The 18,291-nt window shown below is 45.0% G+C and overlaps 1 protein-coding gene across 3 annotated transcripts in view; it reads right to left on the bottom strand.

Moving 5' to 3' along the window:
- Window positions 1–616: 616 nt before the first annotated feature.
- The window catches only part of NKAIN4 (sodium/potassium transporting ATPase interacting 4), a 49,175-nt gene continuing 31,500 nt past the window's right edge, over window positions 617–18,291 (bottom strand). Inside the window, exons 4-8 of one of the 3 annotated variants that reach the window (XR_004755489.1) lie at window positions 16,870–17,067; window positions 10,162–10,222; window positions 6,974–7,058; window positions 2,501–2,597; window positions 617–2,049 (exon numbers count right to left, since the gene is read on the bottom strand). Coding sequence is in view for 2 of the 3 variants with exons in the window: in XM_035343664.1 (XP_035199555.1) it covers window positions 2,040–2,049; window positions 6,974–7,058; window positions 10,162–10,222; window positions 16,870–17,067 (354 nt within the window). In the remaining variant the exon portion in view is untranslated. The remainder of the gene's footprint in view (window positions 2,050–2,500; window positions 2,598–6,973; window positions 7,059–10,161; window positions 10,223–16,869; window positions 17,068–18,291) is intronic. The other 2 variants (XM_035343664.1, XM_035343665.1) reach the window with 2 other exon arrangements.

Below are 18,291 nucleotides of genomic sequence, written 5' to 3' on the forward strand. Positions count from 1 at the left end.
CTTTGTTTCTTCAGAGCTGAAACGCTGCTTTTTCTACCACTTGTGCTGAGTTTTGGCTGTTCTCAAACAGGACCAGTAAAGAGTGCTGGCATCTGATGGACAACAATCTTCTCTGAGGAAAAGATTCTTATTAAACTAGGAAGTGTAAATTCAGTATTTTCTACGTGTTTATCTGGGGCCTCTAAAATTCATCTTCCCTTTAAGTTTTAATGGAAAACTCTTGATGATGAGCACTTTTTTTGTGCCCCGTCAGGGAACATCAAGTGGGTCAAGTAGGGAAGTGTAACACAGGAATGGGGCTGAATCGAAGCTGAGGTGGGGAAAGTGCTAAGCAATTGTGTACCCATGCTGCTATGCCACTTGCCTAAATGGTGGAGTAACTTGTGTTCTGCTTTTTAATTGTGCAGTGGCACAGCACTGAAGGTGGAGGTAGTATGTTCTGTCAGGCAGAGCTTTCTCTCCCTCAAATGATGAAACTAGCGGTGAAGCAGCAACTCTCAGCTGTCTGTCCTGCTCAGTCAGAAGGAAAAATACCCTTAGAAAGCTTCAGGAACATGTTGCTTCTATCTGCACCTGCTCAGAACATGAAATGTCAGGTCGCAGTGGGCATCTGGAATGCAAGTTTCACAGAAGCGGTGTTTATTCCATTAGTGCTAATAATCTTACAGCACAGCATTTTGTCTCCTGGATCCCTTCAGAACGGGACAAATAAAAGTGCATCATTTTGTCTTTGACTTTAGCACTTAATGTTTTTATTTCTTTTCATCCTTCCATCGCACTTCCCTTCCCTAGCGTGGCTTCTGGCTCGACTCTTCTGTGAAGCATCGTTCAGAAATCCCAAGGAATCTTAGACTAGGCAAGTCAGAATCACAACAGCATGTGGAATGTACCAGCCAAAGAATGCCATGAATGGCTGGACGAGCACTCTCTCTGCTTGACACGTAACATGCTGGGAGATTTAGTTAACAAAACTGACATTTTTTTAATTGCTGCAACTTAATTACAGTTGTATCGACCCTTTCCTCATCCCTGTTCCCTCCCCTCTGAATTATCCTATCACAGAAATACCTTCCAGCAGGAAGCTGTTGAGCCTGTGCCCGAAGCGTGGCGGTGTGGTGAAGAAAGCAGGGACAAAAATGTGATCCAGGAGGAATTAGGGGCGTTTTCCAGGGTCCTGCAGCAGGTATCAGTTGTGCATACGGTTACACCAGTGTTAATTTAATGTGGATGGGCAAACCCAGAGTAAGCTACAGCTGCTCCAAGAATGGCTTGGCACGTGGAAATGGGGCTAAGCTCTGTGCTGAGTAAAGATTTGGTGCTTGTACTAGGTTTTTTTTAGCTGTTTAGCATTTATAGTATTTAAGTCACAGAACACTGAAATCAGGACAAGTTCTTACTACTAAGGAGTGAATAACTGATAAAGAGCAGAGAAGGGGAAGAGAGTCCTGGGTGAGGGGAAGAAAGGAAAGAGCTCCCATCTATAACTTAAAAAAAATAACGGAGGGTGTGCAGGGAGCCTAAACAACTCAAATAAAAATAGCCCTTACCTAGTTCTATACAGGCAGGGAAGACTTGAGGTTGTGTTAAGGGATTTAGGCTCTTTCCAGAACAAGGGAAAGGAGAAGGAAAGAAACTAACTACAAAACATATGAGAACATATGAGATGTCCCAGGGTGTTATGGTGTTTCCTTCTCTATGGATCTGTGGCAGAAGGAAGCAGCTCCGACTTCTACTGTATCTCTTGAGAGAGGCTCCTAGTGAACTTCTTCTGCCTGAGGTCTTCAGGCCGGTGCCATCTGTTGGCGAGTACCACCAGGCTACGGTAGGAATGGTTCATCAGGGCACTTGTAGAGTTAAGAACAGACTGCGTGGTCATCCTTCGGTGTACATTCATTGCATATGAAAAGAAGACAAGGAACAAAAAATGGAATGGAGTTCTCCATCCTGCATTTCCTCTGCTGGAGATCCAGGCCACAGGGGATTGTTTCCTGCAGCACCTTTGGAGTGCAAGATTTATCCATCCTCTGGCTCTTCTTTATTTACGCAGGCCTGTAGAGGAAAAAGTGAGGGAGGGCATCAATGTAGAGCAAGTATTAAACTTGAGTTAAACTGTGAAGACAAGGACAAAATTGTTTTTGTTTTTTCCTGTTGTGGGATTTTAAATACAATGGATTACAGATGAGGAATAGGACTGAGATCAGAGGTAATGGGGTTAATTAAGTCTTCAAGTCTGGAAAAAATGTTATGTATATACCAGACCTGAATATACTGCCGTTAGAGCAAGGAATAGTTATGAGCTGGAGTGTTAGATCCATGGATCTTCAGCCTTTGGAGCTGTGTAAAACTTGGTTAGGAATTTTAAAAGCTAAGGGCCGTCTCTGGAGTAAAGTAGCTTCTTAAAGCACATCACTGTAACTTCAGTGCAGAAGCATCAGTATAAGCATATCTACTTCTGTAGCCAGCATTAAAGATGAGTGAAGGCTTTCAGCTGAAACATCACCTCTTAAACATGCAGCTTCAGGTTGATCAAAACAGTTTGCAAATTCAGGTTGATATTCAGCATTTTTTTTTGTTGGGGGGAAGGGGGGGAAGTCTACCTAGAAAGAAAAGCAGAAGGATTTTGATGTGTGTAGTGTCATTTTTTTTTCCAAAGTGGGCTTAGTATTTTGGTCATTAAAAAATAAAATTTGGAGGAAAAAATCGATCCTAAAGAAGTTTTAGTTTTTCCCCACTCCCTCCCCCAGTGCTTCAGTTTGGATTTTGAAGAATACTATTTGCATACTCGTACAAGTTTACCTAATGACAAACTCACTCTCAATGTAGTTTAAGTGGGTGACTGTATGGGGTCTAGTCCTCTAATTCTGCATGCTCACAGCTGCTTCGTGCCTGGGGCTGGCAGGCAGGCTGCACTGCACGAGAGCTGCTGAGGGATTATTAAAGGAAGCAATTACCCCTGGGAGCCTTGGATCCCTCCATCAGCCAGTGCCTCCTGTTGCTACCCTGTCAATACCGGTGGCTCCATCTGATACAAGTCACACCCTTGGTTACCCTCGGGCCCTTTCCAGTGGTTGATCTAAGGGAAGCGAAGTCAGTGAAATCTGGCTACAAAACGAAAGTTACATTGATAACTTAGGAGCTTTAATAGAGTATTCAACGTGCCAGACTGTGCCCATGTTGTGGACAGGAGCCTTACAGCTGTGCAATTCATTACTGGTTGTGGAAGTGTGGTGTAAGGCAGGGAGCTGTATTTATTATAGATGTATTTATTGCTCATCTCTCTACATTTTAAGTAGAGGCTACTTCCCATCATCCAGCTAGCTCTTGGTTTTGCAATAAATTATGTACAGAATGATGTTATGAGACTATTCCGTATTTAACTGAGCTCACCCAGTACTGAAACATTCAGAATGATGTCAAAAGCCTGAATGGATGCAGCAGGCAGGAAGTGCTGACAAGTTATCGGATGATCTGGACCTCCTACTGTCTTGGCAGGCATAGCAGGGTACTTGGAGATAACAGCTTTAGTCAGGAACTTCAAAGCTCTTTGTTAACCCTTGCACGGTGACAATGTGAGAGCTCTCTTGCTTCAAATGGGAGCCCTGTTACTGCAAATGAACAAGAAAAGCAGCCCTGATGCCTTTTACCATGAAGCCTGAGAGGAGATGGTAGTGGAAGCAGGCACGGCCTGAATTTGGTCTTTAGCTAAGGAAGGGCAAGAGCTCAGACTTTGCTTCCTTCCTGAAATCTCATTGGGAATGCTTTCTTTTTGTCTCGGGAATTACTTTGGCTTTAAATAACTGGTTTATTATCCTGTGGTTAAGTACTTTCACCCGGAAAGTCACACGCTAAAGATTTAACTTCTATCAAGTAGTCTAATATTTTATTATTAAAATTTATTAGTGCAGTGTGTCGGTGAGTATTCTTCTACACACAAACTTCCAGAGGGCTTTCTTAAGCCTGTGACTTGAAATAGGAGTTATCACATTCAAAACCCCTTAAAGGCAATGAAACGCACAGCAGAAGCAGCTGTGGAACCTGAAATAACCGTATTTATAAAACAGTGTTGCTGTGTGAGTGGTGGAGAGGCTAATTAAGATGAAGAATACTTAAAATCATGGCGTTGTAAACAATGGTACAAAACTGCCCATTATTTCAAAGAGAAATAACACCTGGCTTTGATCACTGGTGTGATATTCCATTCACTTCCTTGCAACTGAAGTGAAGGAGTTCAGCTAGAGATAAAGCTGGGTGGTAACTGGATTATGGGCTGGAAGCATCTGCTGTCAGTAATGGTGTTGGGAGATGTTTTTTCAACCTAATTCAAGGTAAAGTTATGTGAGAGCATCCTTCAGTGCAGGGGGTAGAAGCTGAAGGCCAGACGTAAGGGTGCACGCTTTTCAATACTGAATTTAGCAGCTGATAACCCCAGAAGTACGTTACCAAGGAACATATTCTGCTTTGAACTCTGACAGTGTATTTAAAAGTTACTTAACCCAGAGGCTGGGTCGTCAGTACAGGAGCTGCGTGTCTGGTCCCAGACTTAAGCAATGCATGTCAGTGTCACTGTTCTGGGGGGCCTTCAGAGTGTGGAAATTCTTAATTTGGAGAGATAAAGTAGGGAAATTTGCAAGCCAAGACAAGGGAGAGGGTACAGTAAGAAGAGAGGAAGGAGTGTGATCTCATCAGAAAAGGACAGGTAAAACTGGAGAGTAAAGGATAATACCATTAGACAGGGAATGAATGAAAGCGATCCTGTTAGTTGTGGCAACAGGAGAAGACCATCATCAGGACAAACTGACTACTGACAGATGGGGTGATGCCATCCTAAAATTAAAAATGGAAGTTCATAGCTGCAGTTAGCTCCGAGTCAGTCATAAAATGCATTTGGCTTCATTCAGGGCTGCCATCGACAAAAAGGAGAAAAAGCAAAGCACATGTTCCTGGCCCCTCGCTGCTCTAAAAATTAAACTTGAATTTGGATGTATTTGTTGTTTTGCATCTTCTTGGAAGGATACAGAATGCTTTCAGCCACTGTTAAATGACTTTCATAGCAGGACAAGGGCATCTGGCCCTCAGTGCCCCGTGTTGTAAAACTCCAGAGCATCGTTAGCTGAGACCTAAATACCCACTCCTACTCCCACTCCCGCATGTGGAAGAGAGGCAAGAGCTAGTCTGGAATAAACAAAAATTAGTGTTTGGCTGCCGTGAAATTTATAGAGGGTCACCTTATCTACTCCTTAGCAGCTGTTTTCAGCTCTAGTTAGTCAGGAAAGAAATATTATATTGTGCTGGCAGAAGCTATCAGTACGTGAGTGATGGTCTGAACAATGGAAATGAATGGAATTAGCTGTGCACTTCAGTAGCTTACCATCTTACTAAGACCCTTGTAAGGAAGTTTTACATTGCTAGCTTCTCAGTGGGGATTACAATCTCCCCATACAGAAAAACTTCATAATTATTAGCTTTTTTCACAAACAGAATTGTCATTTTAAGAAAAAAAGCAGCCTAAGCCCCATACTGTAAAAGCACACTGCTGTGTCAAGCTAATAAATCAGGGAGCTGCCTACAGAAGCTCCATGGCTTCTGCAGACTGTAGGAAGTTCCATCCCACTGTGACAAAATGAGAGGGAAATCAATATTTAATCTCCTGTAGCATCCCTTCTAATACTGCTATTGCACCCCCAAAGTTACAGGGAATTTAGCTGCTTTGCAGCAATGACTTATTCTGGTCTTGCGCTGTGCTCTGCAGTGGCAGTAAGTCCATACCACGTTACAGGGCGACATCTACAGATTTATCTAAGGGTAGTTTTTCCTCTCTCAACCCCACTTTTCTCCCCATCTTTACATCTTTCTTTTTGGCAGAGCTCTCTACTAATATTATTCCCCAAAACAACCTTCCTAGGCTTTTAAAAAATCCTGCAGATTGAGCTGCTTTCTTGCAGCTTGATGCAAGAAGCACCGAAAATTCAATCCTATTGCTGCCTTAAACAGATAACGCTAGCCTTTGTTTGAGATTCTCAATAAGTACCAGCTTTAGGCTGGACTGTGTAGAAGGGCACTCTTGTGCCCCCAGCAGTGGAAGGATCGGAGCTGAGGGCAGAAGCTGGAATTCAACAGCGGCTCTGTTACATTGGCATGAGAGGAGCTGCTGAGGATGACTCCCTTTCCTGCTCCCCCCTCTCAGCTGAGCTCTTGGGATGCGACACATAAAGCTGCTGGGCTTGTAAGCAACAGAATTCCAACAAAAACGAAACCTTAAGAGCAAACGTGCCCCATCCTGCCTACAAATACTCATTTTAATTTGCTGGTGTGTTAGCTTTGTCCCTTACAGGCTCTCTAGAAGCACAGAGGAAGACTGTATACAAGAGTCAGACTTCATGATGCCATTATAGGAGGGCGACAAAGATGTGGCCAGTGATCAAATCTGCATGGGTGCATAGCTCTAAGTTCAGTCGTGACTGCCCACAAAGCTAAGACATGGTTTAAAGAACTAGAAGCTGCATTTTTTTACCCCGGTAGAGAGCTGTCATTGAGCCTGCCATGCCATAATTTAACTTTAGGATTGAGCATCATACTCTGCTGTTCCTCTGGCTTATTCTCAACATTCACCTATTCTCAGCTTCCTCACAGCTCCGACCTGTACCTGCTCAGGCAGCATTCACTGATAAAAGCCTCTTTGCTTTCTTCAAGGGAAAGGCATCCAGTAGCTTGTTCACAATAGCATCCTGCAGCTGGCCCAGGTGCTTCCTATCAACCCTCACTGCCATCAACCAAGCTTTGCCCTGGAAACCAGGGGCTGAGCAGAGGCAGTTTCACCCTTTCTGGTGTTCTGCAATTTGTTTGTTCCTTCTGTACCTGGAAAGCCTGCTGGATAAAGCAACCTGCGAGGAGGAAAAACCCCAAACCAACGGCACCCCTGAGCCGCCAAACTCAGAGGCACGCACGGCCTCTGAGCGTAGGAGACGATACTTACAGGTATGTCTGCTTGAACAAAAGGTTGGTGGGTTTTTCATTGACATGGTAGAGAGGAAATGGATCAAATCCACCAATGAAATCAACTGAAAAAAAAATCAGAACTCAAATAAACAAACAAACATGGCCAGAAAGTTGGAAGGAAATGAAAGGAAAAGTCGGTTCATGTCGTGGCATAACACAAAAATCAGTGAGAACAGAAAAATGATTCTTCAGGTGTGGATTGCCAGGGGGAAGGTTCTCCCTGTCCTCTTTTCCTGGATGGATCCCCGAGGCTGGGCAAATGTGCCAAGGAGGAGATTCAGCTAACGCAAAACTCAAAGCACAGAGCTAGCAAAAGACCCGAACCAAGCAAGGCTCCAGAAAAACAAGAAGACCTCCTTCAGCCTTCTTGGGTATTGCTACCATGTTGTGACTTCACAGAGAACGGAGCTGGCAAAGCCTCGGCCATTCAGCGATGTGCTAAGAGAAGGAAGCTGGGGGCTGGCTCGTGACTAAATGCCAGCAGAGAATTTGGCAGCACAGCGGTCCCCGTGAAGGTTATATACCGAAGTGGGAATTTTCTTGCCCCACTTGTCTTTCCTGCAAGACAGACGACAGCAGCTTTGGAGAGCTGCAAATACCCCACTGTCTTCAGCTCTGCTGTTTTTCAGGTCCCCTCTGCCAACTCCATTTCTTTTAATTGTATACAAGTAGGAACAATGCCTCCCTTCTCCAGTACTCACAGAAGGGCAATGTAACTAAACAAGGAATGTTTTAAGTGACAATTCCCCTTAGTAACCATGGAACAGTTTTCCAAGTCTCTCAGTTCCCCTGAAATTAGGCCAAGTCTGCGTTACTGAGCTTGGCCAACGCAGTGGGGTCAGTGGAGGGATGATGTACGGTTTGTGATCAACCTGGAAGGCCCTGCAAAAACCTTTTAAACATATCCAGCTTAGACCTCTTCATGGTGCCAAGTCAGAGCATCTTGTTTGGAAGTATGAAAGCTATCCCATCCAAATGCCATTTAAATATAACAGGGCTGTTATTAACTGTATAAATGCCTGTTCGTTTTCCTTTCCTGAAGGTGGCACTATAATTTTAGATTTTAGCTAAATATTTTTTCTTTATGAACAAACAATAGAAAAAATGTTTACTAAACATATAAGAAGTGGAAAAAAAAATCTAGAAATATATTTAGAAACCCAAGGACAATGTAACCTCACAAATTCCACCTTGATGGATAGCCTCATGCTGACACTGTGGTTCTGGAACAACTGTGAGATAACGGGTGAAATCTGTAGAGATTCTAAGCAAACTGGGGGGATCCTTCCCAGCTCTTCCAGTGAGACTGAACTTTACTTAGCCACTTAAAAAAACTGGATTTTAAAATTGAAACAGTTGGCAGTTTTAAAAAAAACAGATGCTAACTATATTACCTCAATTGTGCAGCGTCTAAATTAGGAAACCTTCCTAACGACGTGCAATTTACAGTAAGTTTCTATTACCTTTAACAAACGAGCCATCTCATCTCAGCACCCAACCGTGGAAGTGCCCAAAAGCCAAGTCTCTTAAAGAGAAAATCTGAACTGTGGTTCACTGTTGCTACCACCAAGACATCTCAGTGCTTCAGGACATGTAAAATATTCTTGCCCACAGTTCAGTGTTAGTAGATCCCTACTGCTGTGTTTTCTCATGAAAATCACGTTAGCGTGAGCTTCCTGATTAATGTGCCTCAGCACTTATAATTACTCCATGCTGCATATCAAAGGAACATTTAAAAGAAACCACAAATGGAAGAGAAAATTAAAAAGCAGCTCAAATTTGTTCAGGTCACTGGAAGGATCTACCACTGTGAGTGTGAAATATTGATGGTTTGTCATTGTTAATTATTCAAGCTGACATTTTAACTCCAAGCTGGGAAACTGGGGGGAAAAAGGAATTTGTTAGCGGAACGAAAAAAAAAGTATCCTGGAATTAACAGCTCTGTGTTCCTAGATAATGCTTCCTTCCATGTGATTGCCTCTCCTACCGGATCCCTCCCCTAAAAATGAGCTCTGTCAAGTTACTGCTTTGCAGTATTCAAGAGAGGCTCAGAATTCAAGCTATTTAGCTAACAGAAGAGCTATAGGGTAATTTTAAAAATATTACTTCTAATGCAGCACCTTCACTAAATGCAATTCCAAGCTCTGAACAAATGATCAATAAAGCCAGCAGAATGAGTTCAGCTGCACGGGAAACAACAGCAAAACACGAGGACAAGTCAGATAAGCAATGCATCTCATCTCACCCGTATGAAATCAACATTCTTCACATACTTTCAAATAGTCAGCTCAAAGCTGTTATTTTTCAGCTAACATCCATGCCAGCTGGTCTTTAAAACAACAGAGCTACTTGCACAAACCTGACAAAAATCTTAAGGAAGTGATATTTGGATATAAAGCCTTTGAATCAGATCCTTACCTGGAGTAAACTGGCCTAGACCCACTGATTTCAGCAAGAATATTCCAATTGAAACATTCAGAATTCAACAACAGCAAGGCAACTCATTGCCAAGAAAAGAAGAATTCACATTTATTTGAACCCTATGCATTCATTCTTTTGTTTGCAAAAGTATTGGTCTCAAGGGGAGTTGTAGAGGGGCAGTAATTCAGGACCAGGCTACAGGTGTCTGGATAGATCCCACCAAACGTGAGAGTCAGCTCCATCATCCTTCCCATAATTCAGATGTAGTGCTTCCTCAGCTTTTAAACTAAGTGGTCAGGATGGTTCCTGGCAAGAAATCTCATGCTCTGCTTTATCCTCGGCTTGTGGCACATGATACCAAGCAGGTGGCCCAGCTGAGTACCGGGCTGTATTAATTGCTGTAGGTTCTCCTGCTTATATTTCAGTGGCATCACTCCTCAGCTATAGAAGCCTGAGAACAGAAGAAGCTGCCCGGTTTCTCTAAAGCCTAGCCTGAGTGAGTAGCTAACACCACGTTTGTGTTGTAAGAGTAGCCAGATTACAGCACATAACACTTAGTGACGGGGGGGGGGGGAAATATCACACAGTAAAAACAGCTGATCCTTGCAAGGTAGGCAGTACCACGTCACATACATGGGGAGATGGAGAGTAGTCTGATGACAACTCATTCTTGATAGATGAACATCCGAGATAGAAAGCAAATTTAATAAACCCTTTCCAGGGGATCTGTTGATAAATACTTACAGCTGTCTTCTTCTTCTGTAAAAACACTAACAACATAACAGGCGTAGACAAAGCCCACCAGCTGGAAAATAGAGAGAATAAATCATTTCAGCATCAATCTTACACGGCTGGTCAAAACCCACTTGGCATGACGTTAGCAGTCAATATTTATTCTCCACTTGGCAGCACTACTGTAATGGTGGAGCCAAGTCATATGCTGTGAGGTGGGGAGTGCAGGTGTTGGCTTAGAGGAAGATACTGCTGGGAGCATGCTCAAAGCTCAAAACTTGAAAGACCCATCCTCACCTTCAGAGTTGCAACCTGCTGTCACTGGAGTGGTTGGCGAGAACACGGGCTGGCTTTGTTGGTATTGAAACTCCTGTGCTAAGTTTACGCTCTGTAAGAAGCGGTGGGGATGTAGGAGACTGCCCAGTGGAACATTTTAGACAGACCTCTACATACAGGAACAGGTTTTATTAACAGAGGTTCAGCAGTAAGAGCTCCTCAGCTCTGTATTCCCGTGATAAGGGGAATGCAAGGGAAGAGAAATTACACTGGTGTAGGAGCAATCAAAAAGATGCGAGCAGTTTTTATGCAGATGAGCCAGAAACTTAGTTAACCATGAAAACAGTGCTGTACTGCAGCAATGTTCGGAGCCACGGAGATCTTTTGTAACGTGGGCTTGGAGATCTGAAGTTCCTTGGAAGGAAATGCCACTCTTACTCTAGTTCTGCATTTTCTAAAAGTCTTCCTATGGACAATACACACTGCTGCATGCAGCAATCAAGCATTGGGCCTGCACAGTAAACAGGCTGGAGCATGGTAAAAAAAAAAATAGCTGGTAGTGATGGTCTTAATTCACAAACTGCAGAGGCTAGCAGGAAACTGCCACCTCCTGGGAGGTGGAGAGACGCAGGGAAGGAGCAGTAACACAACGGGGTGCCTCTCAGATAGCAGCCGTCCTGGCGTGGCACGGCCTTCATGTCAACCCATTGCTCGGAGCAGTGCTTTGAGCAGACAACTAGAGTGAACGTTAAAAAAGCAATTTATGGGAGCCCAGCGGGTTTGTGCTTAGTTGATAGAGCTTTGTAGGAGCTCTGAAGTATCAGAACTGCCGTGTTCAATTTCAGGAGCGAGTTGTTACCCAGCCTGAAAAGAGAAATAAGCTTTTGGTACTGTGGGAATTAAGCATTCTAGATTCAGCAAGGTTTTATTTTGCTCTGCCTTCTTCCTGGTAATCAAATATCCTCTCCATCCTTCATTTTACATCTTTACATAGCACCCCACTTAGCGAGATCTTGGTTGACAGTAACCGTATTAGTAAAGTTATTGTGAGACGTAATTGTTTTCCACTGTGAACTCAATTTTCCTGAACAAGAGTTAGAATGTAACACGCAGTGACTCACTCCAAGGGAAGACAGGATGATGCATGGTGAAGCTCGAAAAGTAGAGTCCATTCATTTTTAATATGACAGAAAAATACATCACACCAGAAAACAAAAGGCAAGATAATGAGATTTCTGCTGGGGAGTTATAAGGCATTCTTGATTTCTCCAGCTTTCCCAGACAAAAGAGACCTTGTTGGAAGGGAATGGAATATTTTGGTAGCATCATCAAGCCGTGTATGTCCTTTACATCTCCTATAATCGTCCTAGAGACGAGCCAGCTCTGGGTGGGCCCTATGGAAACACGTCCCCGTACCTCGGCACAGGAGAGGGAGCTCCGTGGCTCGCTCTTTCCCCCGTTGGGCATTCCCCAAACCAGCGCTGTTCGCACAAAGTTTCTACAAGCTCCAGAGCACTTCGCTCAGAAGAAAACCCTTCCAGGCATGATGGAAACTGCGAGGCCACGTGCAGCAGCCAGTTAGTTTTACCTGCGCACTTTGGGACTTGCCCACGGGCACACCTGCTGCCCCACCATAGGATCGCAGTAGGAGTCCATTGCTGCATAGAAATCCTCTGGCATGTTTTGTGTTTGAAGGTCCAGCCATTTGTATTTCACAAGAGATAAGGCCAAATCACAGGGCTGACAGACAAATACCCAAGCAGGGAAGGTGTCTCTTGCATGCATGCTCTGATTCCACAGGAGCTCAAGGAAGGTTTTTTTCCTTCCCCAGATTTTCTGTCATGCCCCAGAGTAGGAACTTTGGGTTAAGAGCCATGCAAAATGGCAAGAATCACCCACTATTATCATATGCTATAACATATACACACAAATCTCATCTAAGTTTGCCATTCCTGCTGTCTGGGTCAGGGAACTCCAAATTCCAGCTCCACTGGAGGTGAGTTTTGTTTTTGATCTCCTGATAAAGGTTTCAAAGTGACCTGACTGATGTTTAAAAATTTCTTAGCATTTACTTTATAACCCATTTCTTCTTGACAAGTTTCATCAATAATAAATTGTTTATTCAGTGGAACTTTTTTAATATTATTCAAGTAAGTTCTGCAAGTCTTCCAGCCTGCCCAGAACAGGAGATTTTCCATGGCAAAGGAGGGAAGAGACCTACAAGATAAACGTGAGCACATTTTTACGCTGGCTGACCTAAACTATAATTAACCATATCACCTCAGGGATGATGTGAACTCCTGGGAGTCCCTACATCTTGCTTCCTGCATGAATCGTGAATGAAGCAGTTACAGAGAAATGCCGTTCCTATCGCCCAGTTGTTCTCAGTGGAAAAGTCTGCTGGAGCACGCGGTGAGCAGACTCCAAGAGACACCGGTGGCTCCCTTCTGATTTCGTTCTTGATGAAGATGTGTTAAGCCCCCAGACACCACCACGGTTAGCAGTAATTAACACAGAACAGAAAGCTTCAAAGACTAAGAAATTCAGAAGTAATTTCACTCTTGCTCAAAACGCAGTGTCTATTGCTGATTTCAGTAAGAGGGCTTTAAGCTCTGCTATCCCAGGGAAATAGCACTAATTCTTAGATCTTTGTGAATTACACAGGAAAGGTGGACGAGGAGGGGAGAAGTCAGTGATGTAAAATGACACTAAGCCATTGCTCTAATTCCCCAAAGAATGTTCCTGGGCTTTAGCCTCTGCTGCTGTTTCTCCGTTTGTTCTGCATGTTCAGTACCAGCTTCCTCCAGGCTGCACAAGTATCCGATTAAGCTTTTTATTAGGAACACATGTTGCAGGCAGGTGTGTTCAGTCAGCCTGTCGGACAGCCTGGGAACGCACACGCTGCCGAACAAGGGAGAGGATGGAGCTGGGATGTCCCAAGCGTTGTGCTGACAGATCAGCAGAGCAGGAAAGGCAGTACGTGTTCCTAAAGAACAAGGGAACAAACCAGTTCCTCGGTCATCCAGAGTTAACTTTTAAATACTGAGTTGAAGAGTGTTCATGGAAGAGCAGCACTGAGGTAAAGCACCAGAGGCACAAAGACTGGATTACAGGAAGACCTCATGGAAGGGACCAGCTGGCTGCAAGCGTACAAAGTACTTGAAGGATGGGAAGGCAAATTTTAGAAGGTGTTGCTGCTGCTTGTATAAAATCTTAGCTTTGATCTGCATCTGTTCTGGTGAACATTCTGGGCTCTTCAGCTCCTCTCTCCAGAGAAAAGAGAAACTTGCCATTGCTTTTTTTTTTCCACCACACAGAATGTGCAGAATCTCCTTCTCCAGGGCAGATGTACTCCAGGTTTCACTTCTAATCAGAGCTAATGAAGCATGTGCGTTCTCACTGAGAGACTGGGGGGGGGGAGGGATAAAAAGACTTCTGACCAATTCCCAAGCTACAAGAAAGCAAAAGCCAGCCTGTGAAAAAGCGATTGTGACCAGATAGTCAAAATGGAGCAAAATCCTTTGATTCCCCGACCTTCTTTACTCTTTGGATGCAATTACAACCACTGAAAATCTAGCTTCTGCCAACAGCAAAGCATCTCCTGCGCCTTGCTTCTCACATAACATCTGCTGTCAAAGCCTGAGCTGCCGCCTTCCTGGGAGCCTTCCAACCTGTCACTCTGAGCAAAAACAGCAGACAGGCAGCTCTCTCGGTTGGGAAGACATTTCCAATTTCCACCGCATTCAACGGAGCCTCAGGAAAAGCCTAGAGCTCCCCGCTCCCAGAACTACCATATGGACGGCCCAGAGCTATGCCAGGTATTTCAGACCCAGAAATCACTCCTCTCCCTGCTGGCTGGCGAGCTGGGGAGATGCAAGATGAATCCTTGGTAAGATGAAAACAAAGCAGATTTTTTGACACTGACTGCTGTTGCATTTCCCGATTAGGTTGGTAGGATTAGTTTTACAGTTACATTTCTACAGCAGTACAGACTTCAAGAGGTTTTGTTCTAATTGGAGCTTTTCCTCCGATGTCTTCGGTGCTAAAGCACTGAGTAAGATTTTCATTCTGGGCCCTACAGCTACTTGTCTCGTGTGGTGACTGATGTACCCAAGTTTGATCCCGCTCCAGATTAAAGGAGCTGCTTTTGCCTTCAAGGGGTAACAGACAAGCTCAGAACAAAGGCGGACTGAGACCTTACGCATCTTCCTCAAATGTATGCCCAGGAGTGGAATAACATAGCCAGCAGGAGTCAGGATGACAGCCAGCGCTGCAGTTGCCATATGGGCTAAGGTTTGCTTTCCCTCTGCTTTGGCATGCGCGATGAAATCCAGTGAGATGAGCTCAGCCTTCCCCAAGAACACAACACGGTGCGGTGTAGGTCCTCAGGAGTCTCGAGGAATTGGGACCTCCTGAAAACAAGTCTCCTCAGCTGGGTACTGCATAAAGAAGATGGGTATCACGCTACCGTATCTGGAATTTAAGAAACAAAAGAAAAAAAACCTACCCAACAACTTCCAAAAACCATTGTACAAAGCAAAACCAGCAGAATGGGATCATTTTGCTTGTCCCTCCCCCTTAAAACGGCGCTGACTGTTGAGGTCTCAAACGCGTGGGAGACAGGGAGGGAACTAGGTCATGTCCCTGGCTGCATCCCCCAAGCCCTCAGCTCCTCCTCGTGGCTTTGGTACTATCGATCTGGCCTCTCTGCCGGTCTGCTGCTCAGTACCTGCCTGGCGCTCTGGGAAGGACTGCAGCCTGTAATAAAATCTGCCTTAAAATGAGATAAAGAGCACAGAAAAAGATACTGGCAGGGATCAAAGAGTTTGACCCTCAGAGACTAAGAAGGGAAGAGAAGTGGCTGACTGGTTTCAGGCGAGGTCTGAGTGAGAATACAAAAAGGCTTCTTTCTGCCTTACCTCAGCAAAGCAGAGAGGAAGAGCTCTATTTTTCCCACTACATGACAAAATTACGTGAGCATTTCAGAGCTGGCAGGAGCTACAGGCCTGGGGCTTCAATATTCTGCTTTTATTACAGGACAAGTAGAAATTTACTTCACTCTGCACAGCTCAGCCCATATGGCTTCCTTGCATACAAATGTTTTAGCCTCATTTCCAGGGTTTCGGATGCAAAAACCCACTGCGAGTTAAGTCTCAGGGAAAAGGATAGACAAAATATTTACCTAAATCATATTTTATCGTATAGTTCCCTCCTGTCTCCCCAGCTGGCCCCTTGTGGTGGTTTACAGATGCAGAGGGAGTACTGTCCTGTGCCCCAGGGAAGCAGAGGAGAAAACGCTCCTGGAGACAAAGGCTGCCGAGCAGCACTGAGCTCAGGACCCGCTGCCTGAGTCAGTGAGGCCCCCTGAAACAAAGCTCTGTCCCCGTCCACGTCAGGACTAGTTGTTGGCTGCACCTCGAGCCTGGGACACGGTGCTTGTGGCGGCTCAGACGTGTGGAAGGATGCTAACAGTGACACACTTCTGCACTTCAGGTCCACCTGTTCTGACTTCAGAGTCTCTCGGTTGTTTCACCAAATTCAGGAACAGCACCGGATCAGCATCAATCCTGCTCCAGCTAACAGCTCTCTATGAAAGAAAACGGGCTCTGATCTTTTGGATACGAAGGTTTTCCTTCCTCGTACACGTGCATGGAAGACACTTTAGTTCGGATCCTCTTCCCTGAAGGAAAACCCACCACACACTAACAGGCCATGGAGCCCTTCCAGCTCGGGAAGCAGGAGCAACTCTGCCTGCCTGGCTTTGTGAGACGGCAAGAGCAGAGCCTGAGTCTTGCTGCTCCCTGCACTTTGACATGGATCATCTCCATGAATAGGAAATGCAGGATCAAGACGGTGGAAAGTTGTACTAAAAATGTGCAGAGAAGTACTTGGCACTCCAGAAGCTTGGAATTTCTCTGGATTTGTAACCCTTTAACATTTAATCGAAGCAAGTTACCCTTCTTTTTAAAGGCATTAAGTGCAGATCCTAGCTGTCAGCAGAAATAAAACCTGCTACTTTCTCCTCCCATAAAGTTTATATCATTTTCTGGAGATAGGGATTTTCTCCCTTTTGTTCCTTCACAACAAACGCACACATATGTGCTCCCCCACCCAGCACGAAGTCCCGTGGAACAGAAGAAATCCTTCAGAATTGTCTCTGTCCCCATCAAAACGTGGATTTCCCCACCCCAGCAGGGGTGCAGGATGACTTGTTGCTGGCCGGTTGTGTGATGCATTACCTGGGCTGCTGCTATGCATTTCCAGTTCCTCTAGCAATATCATTCATAAGGACCCACGAACAAGCAAACAAATAACATTTTCAGAGGCCTGTGCCATCAGATGATACAAACTGGGGTGGAAAGCGTCAGCCAGCCTCCATGCCTGGAAAAGACAAAGAGCAGCTCCTCAGCAGTCGCTGCCCCGTGGGCTCAGCAGCGTACTCACCGCGATCAGGATCTGGAAGGAGCTGTGCATGACCTCGATGTACCGGTACTCCAGGGCACAGCCTATCACCGAGACGTACGAATGGCTGTCCAGTCCTTTGATGCCGGACATTGAAGCCTCCTTCCTTACACAGCCGGGACCATTCTCACTCCACCACGACTGGTGCCGGGAGATGTTGAATGTCAGGAGTTCGCTGTCCTAAAGAGAAGAGTTGCAAAGAGATCTCTGCTTACTCCAAGAGCATCTGACATGCTGCCGGATGGGGGTCATATTAAAATCAATGGAAAAACTGAAGCTTCTGGGATCCCTGCCCTCAAAAAATGCTAGCACAGATCAAAATACATTGGCCTTACATTCTTTATTAAAAATATTTTGCATACAGGCTCCCATGGTGGGAACCGTTCCTGAAGCAGCCCTGCAACACCCAAAAAAGCTATTCCACCACAGCAGAGCACATTTTGGAAGCAGGTTTGAGCAGCTTCTAAGCAGAAAGACAGTTCTAGGCTGCAGATCAACACTTTGCTGGTGGTTCCTGTACCCACAAAAGCACCCTCTAGCTTTAGGTTTGGGAGATTAATCTTGCAGATCTAGAAGAAAGAGGCAAACGAGAGCACAGAGCACCCCGTCACAGAATCTCGTGCTGTAGGCATGGAAGCAACACAGAGAAACGAAGGAGATGAACTTCATAACCACAAAACCCAGCAGATTTTCCTGTGTTCCTAGCTTTTAACCCACCTAACAAGTTCCCCTACCGTTTCTAACTGTCCCATTTCCTTCCACTCCTAACATATGGTGTGTTTATGGCGTTTCTGCTGCTTCTGTTGACCTTCGCACTGACAGCCTCAGGTCAAGTTACCCAGCTGAGCTGACCTCAGTGGTGGCTGCAGCTTCTTATAAACACTTTTGCTGCAATTCCTTATAAGCTCTACCTCTTTTTGTTGTTGTTGTTTTATTCTGAGCTTCACTAGTTCAATAAATAACGCCATCGTGGGGGTTACATGGTGAAACATCACACAAGTAGTGCAGGAGTCGTGTACAACCGGCTGCTGATTTAAAAATAACACACTTGAGAAAAGCATGGGACCTGCTGGAGTGTCCAGGAGTGCTTTGGGATTTTGAGCTTATGGGACACGGCAAAGCCCTCCCTGCAGATGGCAAAATACAAACGGAGAGCTGGCAGAATGGGTCAGGAACGAGCAGCCACAGAGGAGTGATAAGTGCTGGGTGCCCCCGGCAGGCCTCTCGGGTCACTCTGATGCAGAATCAACCACAAGGGACTGGGTTCTAACCTATTCCGAAGGTTAGATTACAAAGTGGATCAGGCAGAGAGCCCACGTGCCTCTACAGGGTAGAAATACATATTGGATGCACACACCCAGCCAACTGGTTCTAAAGCTTTTAGCACCTATCCATGTGCTACTT

This window comes from Oxyura jamaicensis, chromosome 20 (assembly GCF_011077185.1).
Source record: "Oxyura jamaicensis isolate SHBP4307 breed ruddy duck chromosome 20, BPBGC_Ojam_1.0, whole genome shotgun sequence".
Lineage (NCBI taxonomy): Eukaryota > Metazoa > Chordata > Aves > Anseriformes > Anatidae > Oxyura > Oxyura jamaicensis.